The sequence below is a fragment of the Lissotriton vulgaris genome, chromosome 6 (genome assembly GCF_964263255.1).
Source record: "Lissotriton vulgaris chromosome 6, aLisVul1.2, whole genome shotgun sequence".
In the NCBI taxonomy this organism is placed as follows: Eukaryota; Metazoa; Chordata; class Amphibia; order Caudata; family Salamandridae; genus Lissotriton; species Lissotriton vulgaris.
In genome coordinates, this window is record NC_141694.1 from 167,410,668 (window position 1) to 167,429,561 (window position 18,894).

General features: G+C 46.9%; 1 protein-coding gene across 4 annotated transcripts in view; it reads right to left on the minus strand.

The window, feature by feature from the left end:
* The window catches only part of TFAP2B (transcription factor AP-2 beta), a 92,477-nt gene that overhangs the window by 61,469 nt on the left and 12,114 nt on the right, over positions 1-18,894 (minus strand). For all 4 annotated transcript variants that reach the window (XM_086926203.1, XM_086926201.1, XM_086926204.1 and 1 more), the window contains exon 3: positions 13,576-13,633. In XM_086926203.1, the coding sequence (XP_086782329.1) occupies positions 13,576-13,633 (58 nt within the window). The remainder of the gene's footprint in view (positions 1-13,575; positions 13,634-18,894) is intronic.

An 18,894-nucleotide genomic window follows, 5' to 3' on the forward strand; every position in this document is an offset into this window, starting at 1 on the left:
AATAACACTTGCCACCGACATAGGATTTCATCCTTCCCTTGAGGGCATGCTCCTTCAATTCAGCTTTTCTTCTACTCAGAGGAAGGACTCTCACTTTCATTCACTCCAAAATAGAATGCAACTCTTCAACTCTGCTCTGAACTCCTCCCACAAATTCCAAAATACAGGTAAATCTAAGTGTTGTTGCCATAGAAATGGGGTGATAGCAGGAGATCTCCGATAATGAATCTCTGCATCAATTACAGCACAAAAAGGTCCAGCACACTAATTGTAATTATACCCCAAATTTTCAACAGTAATGACAGTTATGTACAATGCTTATTCCAAATCGACGATAACAATTCAGTGGAGTTGCTTACAGCGCATTCTTTATTTCTTTATTTTGTCTTCAAATAAAAGACTGTAGCCGTAGTCAACACGTTTCGTCCTTCACGGACTTCTTCAGGGCAGAAAATGTAGTTCTTATTAATCTTTGACAAATGTTTTCAATATCTCCCCAATGGCATCCAACTCAATTTCAGATTTGCCTTACGAGTAATTTCTTTCCTTTATATCCAAGATAGCTGCAGTATAGTACTCTTGCAACGGATAATCAGTCCTGATTGATCGTTACCATTCCTAATGCATTCAAAAACAGGTTTCGGCCGGCTCCATGGGGTGGCATCCTTCGTAGGATGCCACGCCATGGAACCATGGAGCCGGCCGAAACCTGTGCAGTAATTAGAGAGAAAGACAATCTTTGTCTTAGGAGATTTAGGGGCTTTGAATCTACGGTCCGTGGAACCTAAAATTTATACAAAGTAGTACTAAGGATAGGTCTAATTGTGCTTGACCCCATTCCCCGTTCTTTTTTTGTAAAAGCTTTGCATCAATGTTTACAAGCAGTGTTGAGAGAGGGGAGCCGCAGGGATACCCTAGTTCACAGTAGCACTTTATTGGACTTGATTGTCTAAATAAAGTATTTTTCAACATTAACATTAACACAGTTCACAGAGTATGAAACAACTTTATAATGCCTTCTCAAACACGCTTCCAAATTGGGAGCGTTGCTGAAAAGGTGCAAAGTGCCATACACAAATGTCTTGGTTATTGAGATTTTCTATGAAAAAAATACTTTTGGAAACAACATCTGACAGCCGCACAAGACTACTAGTGAGAAAAGCAACCCTGCACTGGAAGGTGTGGAAACATCTACAATTCAGCGGGCAGACCTTTCCATCCAAACAACCGCCTACGTCTGGTCATTCGCAACCTCAAAAAAACACCAGAACTGGGAAGACAAATCCCTGTGCAAGGAACTAAACTCATAAACAGAATCACTCCATTACATCAGCAAATGACCCACCCACTCCCTTGTCATAAAGAATTCACCAACCATTTTACCAAGAGCATACTTATGCAACCACTACATGCACCCCCTCAGTTTGTGAGCTGCTCCTAGATGACCCTACGCAACTTCTATGTTCGGCTGCCCCTTCATGCTTGCCTATGTTCCCGGACCTAAAAGTGCCAACTCATTGTGTAACTATTGAGTTTATAGAATCGGTAACTTGAGAACAATGTATGAATATGATCATTTCCAAATTTCATTATTTCTGGGAGAAACTTAATTCCTTCATCATCTAGCAATTCCAGCCCTCTACAGTTGCCTGCAACTTGTTGGCCAATTACAAGTTGCTAAGGAAATAGCCCAGTATTCCTTTGCTGGTCTTGAATGTTTCTGAACTCACACAAAGTTTTTTTCTTTGTGGAGGTTACTTACATTCCCAATTGCTACCACACCATTGAACTTCCACTGGTACCTTCCAATTTCTCACTCGTATTTTATACTTACGAACAGGGATAATCCATCCAACTGAGGGATACTCTAGTTGCAACTTTCATTTGTGGCCGTAAATATCAACAAGGGTTGTAGGCGTAATGCTGTGTATGATCTGGTCCATTTTAATAAAGGTGTTAAAAAAAAATTACAAAAAATATCAACAATCCTCTTTTCAACCCACTGGGGGAAAAGAGACGCACTCATCTAGGTCGAGTGATCAAAATAGAAAATACTGACAAGGCTCACCATGGCTTTCAGATGCTGCTGGATACCCTTGACCACACCACCATGATGGAAAGCTACTGTGAGTGGAGGGGTTGACCGGGGCAGAAAGATAGGTTTCCACTTCCATAAGTAATTGAGTCAGAAAGAGCAGGTATTGAGAGACCGAGGTTCCCAATAAAGAAAAGAACAAGGATTCTAGCTATCAGCTCTGTTGTTTCATGGAACTGTCCAGCCCCTGCAGGATCTAGGCCAGAAGTAGGCAGCAACTTTACATGATTAGATGGATGACACCCAGGTGGTGTTACCTCTTGCAAAATTCACAGGATAGCAATTGGAAACCGACATTAGAACACGAGGAGCACGTCAACTTTGACAAGGACAGATGGCCGCTACGCTGGCCTGTTGAATCTCAGCTACAAATTTGGGGTGAATATTGCCCAATGACTGGACTTCCAGGTTAATACGGAGGATTGTGGGCCGGTACCTTAGGCCACAGGATACTATTGTTCTAAGGGGGGATATTGATGCAATATTCTATCTACTCGTGATTAAAGAGAAATCAAGTTTTATGTGAATTTGAACTCATGGGTTCGGGACTACTTTGAACCTAAACTGAGACATTTGAGCCCTGACAAAGTTCCTATGGAACGAAACGCGTTGGCTGAGGTTGAATTTTAAAATTAGAAAAAAAATAAAGGATATATTTGGATATATTGGAAGCCTTTTGACTTCATTTTGGTGCACCGTCCTTATCTTCATGAACTTTTGTATCTATCTGATTCTCAGTGGAGTAAAAGTGCTGCGAGCTCCAGACATACCTGCACAGACAAAGAACTTATTTATTTTCTTTGAAATTGAGGTGCTGAACTATGGTCAGTCGCATTGGTCCTTTTAAACAAGCAATCAGAAACTGGTAAGGTACATTTTTCTAAAATAAAGGAGATGATGGATAATGGTTGGTTAAGCCTTGATGAGGAAGATCTGAGTTCCTCTGAATAGGCTCTGAGTAGGGACTTAGAAAGGTTAACAAGAGTTACCTTTCTAACTGCTCATCGTTGATTAAACCACAAGGCAAATTCAACATTAGGAGTATTGTTGTCTCTACTTCCAATACCTTTTTGTAACTAGAGCAAATTTGCATCAGAAATCGCTAATTTAAAAAAATGAGAGTGATAATTAAAGCAGGTCAGTAATAATAAGAGCCATCACCGGGTCATCATGAGAATATTATAATCTCTTCATGGCTGAAACAACAATTTCGAATATAGACAATGCTAATGCGTCTCAGAAATCAGCAGACAGGGCAAAGACAAGTGTACACAAATCATAACATATCACACAGATCTTAGAAGAGTGAGCTTTCCACAACAGGGAGTGTACTAAGCAACCCTTAGAGGTGTGTCCTAACCACCACGGGAAGCACGTTACACCACCACAAGCGTGCGCGGCCAAAATATGAGCATACTACACCAATTCTAAGAAGTGTGCACTGGCCACAGTATGAGCATATTACACCAACTCTTAGAGAAGTGCAATGGCCTCAATCTAAACATATTACACCAACTCTTGGAAGTGTGCAGTAGCCACAGTATGAGCATATTACACCAACTCTTAGAAAAGTGCACTGGCCTCGATCTAAGCATATTACACCAACTCTTGGAAGCGCGCAGTCACCACAGTATGAGCATATTACACCAACTCTTGGAAGCGCGCAGTCACCACAATACACGCAAATTACACCAACCCTTACAAGCGTGCATTGGACACAGTATAAAGATATTACACAAATCCTTGGAAGCGTGCTGTACCCACAATATGAGCAAAAAACACCAACCCTTGAAAGCGTGCACTGGCAACAATAGGACTGTATCACACAAACCCTTAGAAGCTTGCAATGGCCACAGTATGAGAATCTTACTCCAACCCTTAGAAGAGTGACTTGGCCACAACGGGGAGCATACTACACAACTCTTAGAGGTGTGCACTGGCACCAACATGAGCAAAATACACCAAACCTTATAAGAGTGCACCTGCCACAATAGGAGCATATTACACCAATCCTTAGAAGAGTGCACTGGCCACAGTACGAGCATCTTAAACCAACCCCTAGAAGCATGCACAGGCCGCAATATGAGCATATTACACCAACCCTTAGGAGCATACACTGGTCACAATATGCGCATATTACACCAACCTTTAGAAGCGTGTACTGGTTACAACATGAGCATACCACCTAATCCTCAGATATGTGCAGTAGCCACCACAGGAAGCATGTTACAACACCAAAAGCGTTCACGGACAAAATATGAGCATATTACACCAATCATAAGAAGCATGCACTGGCCACATTATGAGCATATTACACCAACCCTTAGAAGTGTGCACTGGACACAATGTGAGCGTATTGCACCACCCTTGGAAGCGTGCAATAGACGCAATATGAGCATATTACACCAACCCTTAGAGGTGTGCACTAGCCACCACAGGAAGCATGTTGCACTACCACAAGCATGTGCGGCCAAAACATGAGCAAATTACACCAAACCTTAGAAGCTTGCACTGGCCACAAAATGAGAATATTTCCCCAACCTTTAGCAGTGTACATTGGCCCCAATATGAGCACATTACATCAACCCCTAGAAGCGTGCACCGGCAACAACGTGAGTATATTACAACAACCTTTAGAACTGTTCAATGGCCACAATATGAGCATATCTCACCAACCCTTGGAAACGTGCACTGGCTATAATATGAGCATATTGCACCAACATTTAGAAGCGTGCACTGGCCACAAAATTTGCATATTACACCAACCCTCGGAAGCATGCACTGGCAAAAATAGGAGAATATTACACCAATCCTTAGAAGTGTGCACCGGCAACAATATGAGTATATTACAACAACCTTTAGAACTGGTCAATGGCCACAATATTAGCATATCACAACTACCCTTAGAAGCGTGCACTGGCCACATTATGTGTGTATTACAAAAACTCTTAGAAGCGTGCACTGGCCACAGTAAGACCATCTTACTCCAACCCTTGGAAACGTGCACTGGCCACAGTAAGACCATCTTACTCCAACACGTAGAAACGTGCACTGGCCACAATATGAGCATATTACGCCAACCTTTAGAAGCGTGAACTGGCCACAATATGAGCATTTTACGGAAGCGTGCACTGGCCACAATATGAGCATATTACAAAAACCCTTGGACGCGTGCACTGGCCACAATATGAGCATATTACACCAACCCTTGGAAGCGTGGACTGGCCACAATATGAGCATATTACACCAACCCTTGGACGCGTACATTGGCCACAATATGAGCATTGTACGCCAACCTTTAGAAGCGTGCATTGGCCACAATATGAGCATATTACACCAACACTTGGATTCATGCACTGGCCACAATATGAGGATATTACGCCAACCTTTAGAAGTGTGCACTGGCCACAATAGGAGCATATTACACCAACCCTTGGATTCATGCACTGGCCAGAATATGAGTATATTACACTAACCCATGGACAGGTGCACTGGCCACAATATGAGCATATTACGCCAACCTTTAGAAGCGTGCACTGGCCACAATATGAGCATATTACACCAACATTTAGAAGCGTGCACTGGCCACAATATGAGCACATTACACCAACCCTTGGATTCATGCACTGGCCAGAATATGAGTATATTACACTAACCCATGGACAGGTGCACTGGCCACAATATGAGCATATTACGCCAACCTTTAGAAGCGTGCACTGGCCACAATATGAGCATATTACACCAACATTTAGAAGCGTGCACTGGCCACAATATGAGCATATTACACCAACCCTTGGACACGTGCACTGGCTACAATATGAGCATATTACACCAACCCTTAGAAGGCTGCACTGGCTACAATATGAGCATATTACACCAACCCTTAGAAGCGTGCACTGGCTGCAATATGAGCATATTACACCAACCCTTAGAAGCGTGCACTGGCTGCAATATGAGCATATTACACCAACCCTTAGAAGCGTGCACTGGCTACAATATGAGCATATTACACCAACCCTTAGAAGCGTGCACTGGCTGCAATATGAGCATATTACACCAACCCTTAGAAGCGTGCACTGGCTGCAATATGAGCATATTACACCAACCCTTAGAAGCGTGCACTGGCTGAAATATGAGCATATTACACCAACCCTTAGAAGCGTGCAGTAGCCACAATATGAGCATATTACACCAACCCGTAGAAGCGTGCAGTAGCCATAATATGAGCATATTACACCAACCCTTGGACGCGTGCAGTAGCCACAATATGAGCATATTACACCAACCCTTGGACACGTGCAGTAGCCACAATATGAGCATATTACACCAACCCGTAGAAGCGTGCAGTAGCCACAATATGAGCATATTACACCAACCCTGAGCATATTACACCAACCCGTAGAAGCGTGCAGTAGCCACAATATGAGCATATTACACCAACCCTTAGAAGCGTGCAGTAGCCACAATATGAGCATATTACACCAACCCGTAGAAGCATGCAGTAGCCATAATATGAGCATATTACACCAACCCTTGGACGCGTGCACTGGCCACAATATGAGCATCGTACGCCAACCTTTAGAAGCGCACATTGGCCACAATATGAGCATATTACACCAACCCTTGGACGCGCGCACTGGCTGCAATATGAGCATATTACACCAACCCTTAGAAGCGTGCACTGGCTGCAATATGAGCATATTACACCAACCCTTAGAAGCGTGCACTGGCTGCAATATGAGCATATTACACCAACCCTTAGAAGCGTGCACTGGCTACAATATGAGCATATTACACCAACCCTTAGAAGCGTGCACTGGCTGCAATATGAGCATATTACACCAACCCTTAGAAGCGTGCACTGGCTGCAATATGAGCATATTACACCAACCCTTAGAAGCGTGCAGTAGCCACAATATGAGCATATTACACCAACCCGTAGAAGCGTGCAGTAGCCATAATATGAGCATATTACACCAACCCTTGGACGCGTGCAGTAGCCACAATATGAGCATATTACACCAACCCTTGGACGCGTGCAGTAGCCACAATATGAGCATATTACACCAACCCGTAGAAGCGTGCAGTAGCCACAATATGAGCATATTACACCAACCCGTAGAAGCATGCAGTAGCCATAATATGAGCATATTACACCAACCCTTGGACGCGTGCACTGGCCACAATATGAGCATCGTACGCCAACCTTTAGAAGCGCACATTGGCCACAATATGAGCATATTACACCAACCCTTGGACGCGCGCACTGGCTGCAATATGAGCATATTACACCAACCCTTAGAAGCGTGCACTATCTATGGAATGAGCAGATTACACCAACCCTTGGATTCATGCACTGGCCACAACATGAGCATATTACCCAACCCTTAGAGGTATTCATTAGCCACCACAGGAAGTGTGTTACTCTACCACAAGCGTGGACGGCCAAAATATGAGCACATTACACCAACCCTTGTAAGCCTGCACAGGCCTCAATCTGAGCGTATTACGCCAACACTTAGAAGCGTGCACTGGCTACATACAGTGTGAGCATATTGCAACAAAACTCTGGGGAGTGCACGGGCCACAGTATGAGCATTTTACACCAGCACTTACAAGTGTGCACTAGCCACCACAGGAAGCATGTAACTCCAAGCCTTGGAATAGCGCACGGGCCACAACACAGAATACATTATAACAGCACTTTGTGGACTGCATGTGGCACAATACAGAGCATATTACACCAACATTTATAAAATAACATTGCACACGGTATGGCGTGCGATACTATAACCCTTACAGGGGGGCACTCATTCAGATTTAGATTAGATTACTCCAGTGCTCAGGTGCCTGTCGCTCTGAAGTGATCGGAAACCAACAAGCTGACACTAAAAACTGCGAAACAAATACAGAAGCCTTTCTATAAATATAAATAAAGATGATGCTTCGTGTTATTACATGTTGTAGGCGCAATCTCCATTTCGTAGCAGTGTTATTAATTTGGAGGTGACAGCTTGTGCTACGAGTCGCCTTTCGGTGACTTCTGAGCGCTGCGTCTCGTGTTTGTGCACATTGGTCTCGTGCCACAACGGCACAGTGTTGAGACATGTTAATGTTGTCATGCGATCACACCACATACATGTATCCTCGATCAGCCCTAATAGAGCCGCGAACTCGCAATGATCTTTTAATGTCTAGTTCCATGCGGCGCGCGCTAATGTCCCGGGCCTCCCGCTCATTACTGCTTTATTGATCGCCCAGCGGGCCAGTGGCCAGCCCCCTCCAGCCCGTGCTAAGCAGGGGCTGGGGGGCTCGCAGGGGGCGGCGTGAACGCAGCGGCCATTATCCCCAGCGCTCCGCGGCGTCCTCTCGGCGCTAATGGGGCTGCGGTCCCTGCCGGCTGCATTAATGGCTCAAAGGGGGCTAATACAGACAACGCGCCTTAAACGAGCTCTAGAGAGCGCCGAGCGAGCGGCCCATTTATCACGCCGGCTACCTTAACTCGACTCGTTTGCTCTCCCTACTGGGAACAACTCATTTCCTCTTAACTAAATTACTTGAGAAATGTCAGCCGAGCCCGGCTTGGAAACATAACAAGGGCGAGCCTGTCAGGCAGGCGCTGCGGGAGCGGCGCGGGCTGCGAGGCGCTTGGAGGAGCGGCCGGCCGGCTGGGCGCTTATTCAGAAATATTGGGAAATGTTCCGGAGCCAAGTGGCGTGTTTGGCTGGCACCGTGGAAGGGAATTGCGGGGCTGCGCATTTGTGCCCAGTGGTTAAGGGTGAGGGGCATTCTAAGGGCATGCACCTCCACCACCCCCCCCCCCCCCCCACCTCATGTGCGGATGTCACGTTACTAGTTTCACAATCACTGCGCAGCCACTGAGGTGCGAGCGTGTCTCAATCGCAGCTCTGGGGCGCTTTTTGTCCCCTTCCACCGCCACCACACACAGGCACAGCACTAAGAGCCCCCGAGTGCCGAAAATGTCGAGATGTTGCGCCCCCTGCCCTGCTGTGAGAAAAAAATGAACTAATTAAAATAATTAAATGTAATTAAAATAACTCATCTCGATCCTGTTGCAGCTGTTTCACTCCCGTCCTATATCATTAATGTTTCTGTGATAGCGGGGCTGTGACGATTGCTGTTCGGGGGTGTCGGGGTGCAGGGAGGGGGGGGGAGAGGGGGGCTTGTTTCACTTTTGTGTAATAGAAGCCAGCAGGGGCGTCTCTGTGACCGCTTCAGCACACACATGGATGCCCCCTTAGCTTCCGTATCCTGAATTAAATTAAGTCACTTTCCATGGTAGTCATAGGTGGTAGTGAAATAGTGAAACCGATGACCGAGCGCCAGGCGCACAAAGGTCGTCTAATCGGCGCTATGTGGAATAATAACAGCCGCACACCCTTGCTCCCAGTGACACAATCAAAGGGCATTTCCGCCCGTGCCTTTACCTGTGTTCAGTAAACACAAACATGACTGCGAAGCAAAGCGCCGTGAAACAGTCAAACGAAACCCTTTGGCACTATTCGAAACACGTCGACAAATACCCCCGGTAATAACCGGGACTTATACAGCGCTCACGGGTGTCCCTTGCTCGAGGCGCTGTAATATTCAGCTTAGTTAGTAATAGTGCCATGGGCGGGATTATTGGGCACAACGAGTACCTCTCTACTGTCGAGGTAGCACCGACACCCGCTGAAATGTTGGTGCTAAACGCATTCCAGAGTCCGCGGTGAGAGGCGGAATGTGCTGTGGTGTAGGGGTTTGCTATCTCAAAATCACGTAGGCGCGAGGTCACTTTGGTCCAATCGTTAGGCAGCATTGCAAATATGCTACACATGCGACAATCGAGACTAAATATATTTATGGCACTTGTGCCCGTTTTGTAATTGAGGTAATGAGGTCGCAGCATTTTGTTACCCTGAGGCGAAATGGGCCAGACGCTATTTGTCGGTGCTAGAGCGCCTCGTATAGCTCCCAACGGAAAATGTAAAACGGGAGACAACGAGCAAGATTGGAAATAAACATCCTAATGTGATATTGCACGCCAAAGTGATCGGCATTGTGTACTAAAACGGGAAAGCGGGGTCATGCCGATAAAGCGTGTATTTAGGTTTTTTTTTTCGACTGCTGCGTGCAGCGTTTCAGCTGCCTCGCAGCGCTGCTTTTACTTCTGTGCCATTGGCGACAATCACAAGCACAACAGACACCGTCCGGCTGTCGTGGGCCAGCCCTGGTGTGGAATGGCAAGTTAAATAAAGCGCCAATGAATTCACAGCCAAGTCCAGGATGAACCGGGATTTTCTCCGCTGCGCTATCTCCCAAAACTCGCATGCCAGTAACTCGACCAAAGAGACACCATTTGTAACTGCCCAACCGGGACGGCACCCGTGAGCAGGGATGTGTCTTCAATATGGAACCTTGCAGAGGCAGAAAACTACATTTCTTTTGTTTATTTAAAACAGAGACCTACTAACTGTGAATACTTGTTTGATTTTTAAAAATCATCCCAATTAGGGACATGCAGCAATGAAATTAGAAGTCAGACAGTTGCTAAAACGTGTGGGGCAATAGAAAAGAACTTAACTGAGTGTCTGTATCCTCATGCTCTTTTAAAAGCAAACCTAGATGCGGCCATTTTTACACTGATTTATGGAAAAACACTTCAAATCTTGCAGAACAGGACATCCATTTCAAACAAAATTCGCAAGTAGAAAAAAAAGGTGTTTAGTTGCAAACTGCGCAGCTTTTGCTGATAAAGAAAATGCCGAATGCCCAGGCTTTACCCACTTCAAATATTGCCTTTTGTAATAAAATGACACTTAGCTTCAGAAAATGCATTCCCTGTCTTTTGTCGTGCAGTAAGCAGGACCAGATTGTGTTTTGTGGAACTGGCCACTGACGCTAGAGTATTTTTAAAAAAAAGTGAGCACTGACCATCCACTCAGTGAACCTCTTTGAGCATAGAAGAGACATACAAGATGGCGGGTCACGGGAGGAAGCGCTGTGACGGGCAGGTGCAGCACTACAAAGAATGTCTCACGCACAGGTGACGCTTGAACAGTGGCACCCTCCTCCCCACGAGTTCAGTGGAAGTGTGAGATTGAACCATGGCCATCCATTGCAGCCACGGACGTCAAAACAAGCAATGGTAAAAACAACTTCTTGTGGGGGAGCGGAGTTGTGTTGTACATTTCTCTCGTATACTAGCACACGCGCGTGGAGCGTCACAGACAGCCGCTCTAGGTTTTGACCCGAAGCTGGTCATTTCACTCGCTCACATTAATTTACGTCAGACTATCACAATTACACGACACAATCTTTACGAGTGTCGGGCTGGCCTCAGTGCAAGGACCCCGGGCGAGATGTAAACCCTGGCGGGCACGAGCCTTGACGACATACACAACAGACACACCCACGTCTCTGCAGCAACAGACCCCACGGACACGCGCTTTGTCGCCCACTTTGTTAAGCGTGCGCAAAGGTTGTGCAATTCACAAGAACCAGGAACCCGCAATTGGCATCTTCAAACGCACGCTTGCACCAGAAACCTGATGCCGCACCCTCTCACCTGCTGCTTCACCCTTGCTGCCCAGGACTCGGTGGGAGACATGGCAGCAGGTCCGGCGTCCGTGCCCGCCCCCCGCTTCCGGGGGAAGATAACGTCAGGGCGTCTCCAGTCATAAATGTGATGCCAGTGTACCTGGCACGAGCCGCGCACACGTCGGTGTAGAACCCTTGAGTAAGTGCCCAGCAACCCCACCCCCGCCCCACCAGTCTAGGTGTGAGGTCGAGGGACGCGCACTGTGCAGCTTCGGATGCTGGCGCCATCTTCTGGCAGCGGCGCATCCGTGCAAGTGTGTGACACAGAGACTTTGCGTGCCTAGGTGTATCTGCACAGGTGAGTGTCATATGCTCACTGATATGTCACGGGCTCTTTCTTTCGTGTACTCTGTGGCTCAGAATGCCTAAATCCACGCGTGGAATGAGCCCATTCTATATATCCGCTCACAAGACGTGTGACCGTCTGAGGTCGCTGTCGTGGGTGAATGGAGAAACGGACACTAAGCCAATGACGTCACGGTCAAGGTGAAGAAGAGTCAACGATACCTCGAGAAGCAAAAGGGAGGAGGGGGGGCATGGGAGATCCGGTCAGTGACGTCACGGTCAGGATGACCCAAGCAAGTATCGCAGGGGAGGAAAATGATAACAATGAAGGAAGCCAGTGAGTGACGTAGCAATAGGTGTAAAGAAGGCCCAATCAGGCGCAGCGAAAGAAAGGGGGTCGGTAAACTACCAGGGACAGTGAATGACATCACAGTAGAAGGTCAGGACCCAACTCTACCCCGTCAGTCACGGGGCAATCAGTGTCAAGAGCCATATCCAGTGAAAGACGTCACGGTACGCAGCAGAGTCCGTCCAACCTTACTGGCTGCTCCTCCAGGACTGGGTAAGGAGCTGGGGAGGCCCTTTAGGATCACTGAAGCCCTTCATCACCCCCACCCCCGGCGGTACACTGCCCACAGAACCCCACCCTGCCCCACGTAAATTAACATCGACTACTCGGGATATTATTGTGCCTTGACTGCTGTCCTTAAAGGGCCATCGATTCACTGATACATTGAGTCTCACTTCCGTTTCAGATGTCACCAAACGTTTAGGAAATATTCAAGTTTGTGGTATGATATTTTGAAAGGTAACGGGTTGTTTTTTTAATTTATTTTAATTCATTGTTTACTTTTGCATTTATTACTGGACGGTCCGTTTAAAACATTTTGCCTCTCAGGATCATTTTGTTCACCTCTACTTTAGCTCGCCTGGCGTGTTTTGGGCGTTATGTGGAGGCCTGCCGGGCGCCCGCTGTGACAGCGGAGTTAGGCACCTGTGTGCCACCGTGGCTGTCTGTCTGTCCGTCTCGGACTCACCACACGCGCGGGCACACTGTCACTGAATGAGGCGCCGAGAAGCCGGTCATTCTAGGAGCAGGGATTGTCACCCCAGACTCTCACTCCAGACTCTCACTCAATCGCTCCAGTCCCGTCCATAGACGACAGTATGAATACATATATTTATTGGTCTGTTTGACGTCGGTGTATAGCGTGCCATGCTGTGTATGCATACACTCTCAAGCGCACATGGATGCACAATCATTTGTTTATGTGCGTGGAAATTTGCACCGGAGGGATGGCTCAGTGAGCTGAACCTGTGTGGCTCTGTAAATTATGAATCATAATCCCAACAAAGCAAACTCAGCCTTTCATCCTCCCGGGGTCGGTACAATGAGAACTCCACTTTGGGTAACAGTGACAATTGGTATTTACACGCGCTTAGAAGAGGCAGAGGTGGATATGTAAAGCTAGACATGTTGTTAGCATGCACGCGCACATGCAGGTTTACAGAAGGAGAGACGGCTCGCTGCACCTATACAAATGCATATGCTAGCACTCATCATTAAATGCACACCTGAGTAATCGGATTCATACCTTTCTTGATGACGGACTGGTCCAATAAATTCATTCCGTTGTTGAGCTCGTCCACGGACTGCGAATGAAAGAAAACAGCAGAGATTACTGGCCGCCCCACGATAGGGCCCCTCCCGGTTAAATGTGGTGTGTATAAATCATGCCCCCCACCCTCCCCCCACACCCACCCCTACCGCCAGGCCCTGAGCGGGTTATTTCCATTTATATTAACTCCACGGGGGAGCGTTTATTATTCACAGCGGCCAAATGAAATTCCACCAAATTGCTTGTCCCGCTAATAAAAATAAGGTGGGCGAAATGTGTGATACGGGCTGTCATGATAATCAGTGGTATGGCGCGCACTCTATGCGATATACCGATTTATCGGATGATTAAAAGCTACATAGGAGAGCTATTGAAAACTTGAGCGTGCATTTATTGCGCCACATTTCATTATATGAAGGGCTGTTTTTGCGTCAGAGACCCGCTTCGAAATGCACCCTTTCGTCACTTCCGGGGATAATAAGGTCCTATTGTATACGAAGATACATCCCACCAGAGAGACTTAAACTCCTTGGTTGACACCCCTGAAGACCACTTAAAAATGGTGTCTACTGAGCCCGTGTCCCATTTCTCGTCTACAGAAGTACCGTGGGAAAAAGACTTTATAGTATAGAATATATGTATATAATATGAAAAAGAAATCATTGTATAATCTGTGTAAATACTCGGGAATTGTTTTTATGCACTTTTATGGCCTGATCTGCAGAAATAAAGTTTTTAATGAATGAATTTTAATAAATGCATATTTGAAAAAAAAGTCACCGTTCAATTAAAAAATAAATAACCGTCGTGCAAATGAATTTATTCAGAACAATTTCTATATGCTTAGCTTCAGGATATCAACGCGTCTACACTACAATGGCTGCATCATCCTGTAAATTTACCAGTCATTCTTGATGTACGAATTACACGGTTAAATACGATAACGAACAGTGAAACACCGAAGTATGTATAAATATTACCAACTACCCACCGCACTTCTAATTTAGCAACAGGGCAAGCGGAGTAAAATGGCGGTCCAGTTGAGCCTGTGCGCGAGACCGGAAGTGAGAGCCATGACGTCATTCCATGCCATTGCCTATCCTGAAGGACTCCTTCATGCCACACGTAGGGATTATGAAGGAATGCTACAGGTGCAGGGGAGGTGAGAAATCAGTAATATGGTGGCATTTCCAATTCACTCACCCGGCATAATGGGACGAAACTTCAGCTGAACATTTGCAAACCGTTTCTATTGGAGCCAATGGATGGCATATGTATAATTATATTCATAATTAGGGCTTTAAATGGAAATACAGACGTGCTGCTATTCGCTGTTTGCAGTCCATGTTTGCTACTGATAAGTGCTGGTACTCTCCCTTTAAGTGTATTATAGCAGGGCTGAGATTTGGAGCTACCTACCCTCCTTTCTAAATTAAAGAAGTGCTGGCACTGAGTACCGGGCAGCACCGGCCCATTTAAAGAACTTTTTATAATGAGCTTGTCCTGGAATAATTTGGTGTGCTTCCCTTTGCACCTTAGGCCTGCTTAGCTCATTTATTTATGTAAATAGTGTATTTTACAGCGCTGTGTGTTGCCTTTCAGTTGCTTCGGGGAGCTAATGGGACAGACTGATGTCCGACAGTTTAGACAGACATTTTTTATTAAGGCAAATCATTTTCTTTGTTAAACTATTAGGACAAGTTGAATTTGTCAATATGCCTACCCATGTATTAACGGCCTGAAACTACAAAGAGTTTTTTAATGAGCGCGTGTGATGGGCCCTGAAGTCCAGCCACACCTGCACAAGAGCACACCCACTCACAGAATCCACTGTGACTGTCCATTTAGCGTTTCAGCATAGGTCTAACAACAACTACCACTGCGCTACTACCACTGCTACTATGAGTTGTACTATCACTACCACTACAAACGCAAGGAGATGATGGACGGATGGACACTCACCCGCAGTCACAGATCTGGGTTTAATCCATCACCGTTCTTTAGCCCACTCCGCCACCCCAGTTCAGACATGGCCATATGCAAATCAGTCTGACCCTGTGCCGCATGGGAACAGTCCAGCCCGAACTGCCAAGCCATGTCTTCCCTGGACCGGAAACAAGCTTACGAGGACAACTACCACTATGATAAATGGTACTCCTATCACTACTACATGTAGTGCTACTACCACTACTACAATTACTACTGCTACCACTATTACTACCATAAATAGTACTACTACCACCACTAGTCTCAATTCTGCAGCTACTAAATAGTAGTAGTACAAATACAACACAAACTACTATTACTGGTGCTATCTCTACTCCAAGAGCTACTATTATTGGTATTACCACTACTACAAGTAAAACTACTGCTACTACTACTACTATACAAGTACTACTGCTGCTACTATTACAAGTACTACTGCTGCTACTAGAACAAGTACTACTATTACAAGTACTACTATTACTGATACTACTGTTACTACCACCACTATACAAGATCTACTACTGCTACTACAAGTAGTACTACCACTATTGTAAATACTACTACTGCTGCTACTACCACCACTACTACAAGTACTGCTGCTACTGCTACAAATATAATACCCCACCCGTTTGGGAAGAAGTTTATATACAAAGCTTCATGCCACACTCTCTCACTCTCTGATGAAGTAAAAGTTTCACCTGAGTGGTGGTGTGTGCATGTTTTTCTTTCTCCTTTTTTACTCCACATTAACAAACCTTTTCCCGTCTGAAGCCTGCGGCTGGGGTCACGCTCATCGAGGAGGTTTGTGTTGGCCAGTCTGAGAGGGCGAGGGTTAACTCTCACCCAGCCTTGTGTTGGCAGGTTTGAGAGGGCACAGGGTCACTCTCACCTAGGTTTGTGTTGGCAGTGTCTGAGAGGGTGTGGGTCACTCTCACCCAGCCTTGTGTTGGCAGGTTTGAGAGGGCACAGGGTAACTCTCACCCAGCCTTGTGTTGGCAGGTTTGAGAGGGCACAGGGTAACTCTCACCCAGCCTTGTGTTGGCAGGTTTGAGAGGGCACAGGGTCACTCTCACCCAGCATTGTGTTGGCAGTGTCTGAGAGGGCGCATGTTGTTGTGTTTTCACCTGGCTGAAGGTGGGAGGCAAACAGGTGGTATCTGTGCATCCTGCTGGTGGACTTTTTACAGCGCCCAACCACCCATCTCTTCCATGCCTCCTATCCCACACTCATCCTCATTCAGCAACTCCCTGCCACCCCAGCCACCCACAGCTCTGCCCCTCGACTGCCCTAATTACCCCCTGCACCTGTCTGCTTCCTTTCCTCTGCCTGAACCATTCCTGCTCCAGGCCTTTGACTCCTGTCCTTGCCCCACCAGCACCTCTCCTTCCCTCAGTCTGCCCTCAGCCCCTGCCCCTCTCCACACACAAGAGCTGGTGACCTGCTCCTGTTCCTCTCCACTGCCTCATCTCCCTGGCAGGCCTGCGATTAGTACCCCCTCCTCACCACAACCCCCTCCTCACCACAGCCCCCAATTGATTGGTAACACGGGAATTATAGAAGTGTAGGTACTCACTGACCCAGAGTACCTGTGTGATATTGAGAAGTGCTGGTACTCCCCCATTAAGAGTACCTTTGCCCACTGAGAAGTGCAGGGACTCCGCCATTGAAAGTACCCCATTCCCATTGAGAAGTGCAGGGACTCCCCCATTGAAAGTAGCTTATGACCAGAGAAGTGCAGGCAGCCGCGGTCGGTTGGTAGTGGGAGTACCAGCCGGGCAGTGACATGGGGAGGGGGAGGGGAAGGGTGGGGAATAGTAAACTATGGATTACGGAGGTTTACAGGTAAGTAAACAGATAAATAAATAAAACGAATTTTGTTGCACGCACTGCATCGACCAGGTTGGTCGGTCGGTGGTTGAGCCCACCCTCCCCGGCTCGTAGGTCAGCGGAGACCACCCTCCTCAGGCCTGGTAGGTCGGTGGCGGCCCCCCCCTCCCTCCCACCCTTCCCCAGTAGGTTGGTCGATCAGTCGGTGGCGGAGTCCCCCCTCCCCCAGCCTGGTCGGACGGGGGCGGGGCCTCCTCCCTCCTCAGCCTGGAAGGTCGGAAGGTGGCGGGGCCCCCTCCCTCCCATCCCTCCCCCTGGTAGGTGGGTCGGTAGGTCGGTCGGTCGGTAGGTGAGTCGGTAGCGGGGCCCACGCTCCAGCGGCAGCCTGGTTTCGTTGTTGTAGTTAATGAGGAGAGGGCTCTGATTTCCTTTCTAATCACCGCCACCTGCTGAGCCCGCGCGCAGCAGACCCACGCAGCGTGTGCGCCTTAATAGTCACAGAGAGCGTCATAAACATTTAATTAGGACTGCGACTGCGGGAGAGAGGGGACAACTCACACTTTTAATTACTAGACTTCTGCAGGTACAAACGACACAGAGAGGGGGTGGGGCAGGGGCGTCTTCAGGAGTCGGAGATGACGACAGCCCGGGGTGAGGGGGGGGTCTAGGGGGCGGAGTCAGAGCTCCACGAGGGGGCACAGGGGGGGGGGGGGCACCCAAAATGTCTCGTGCAGGGACTGCTCGGTGCGAGCCAAGATGTCACTCCATGCTGCAAGGCATAACAGGCATGGAAGGTAGTTGTATGGTTCTTCCTATAATAATGCAATAAATATAGACACAAAACACAGACAAAATCTATCTCTCACACACACACACTCTCTGACAATCTCTCTCTCTCTCTCTCTGTCTATGCCTCTCTCTCTTTTCAATATACATTGCCAGGGGAAATGAACGAGAAATAATGAAACTTGGCATTGGGGGATATTCACTAATAAACGCCCATTCACACTTGTATTGCAATAGTGCAAAGGTCAGATTCCACTTTATGACCACACTTTGGCCGAACTTCAGAAACCCTTATTAACACACATATTAAAAGTTACAGTCATGTTACGGAGGAAAACGGTCTCACGAATCAGAGGCCTATGTCAAGAGAGAGAGCGCGGGCGTCTAACTCGTCTTGCTCAAGTGCTGTGAAAATATTTTAATGTATACCTTGTACATACGATGAAGCAGCATGGTATACACCATACATGAAGATATGAAGAGACTGATATGCTATTTGTTTTTCAATTGTCGAAGAAGACGAGGATCAGCCTACCTCTCCCTGCCTCCGTAAAAAAAAAAAAAAAAAAAAAGTGCCGAGAAGCGGCTTTTTTGACATACGTAACGCTCTACAAATCAAGTAAATAATTCAAAACATATAACTCGGAACATCTGCGTATGTATTTTCTGTACGTTTATGCTTTTTTTTCGGGTGCT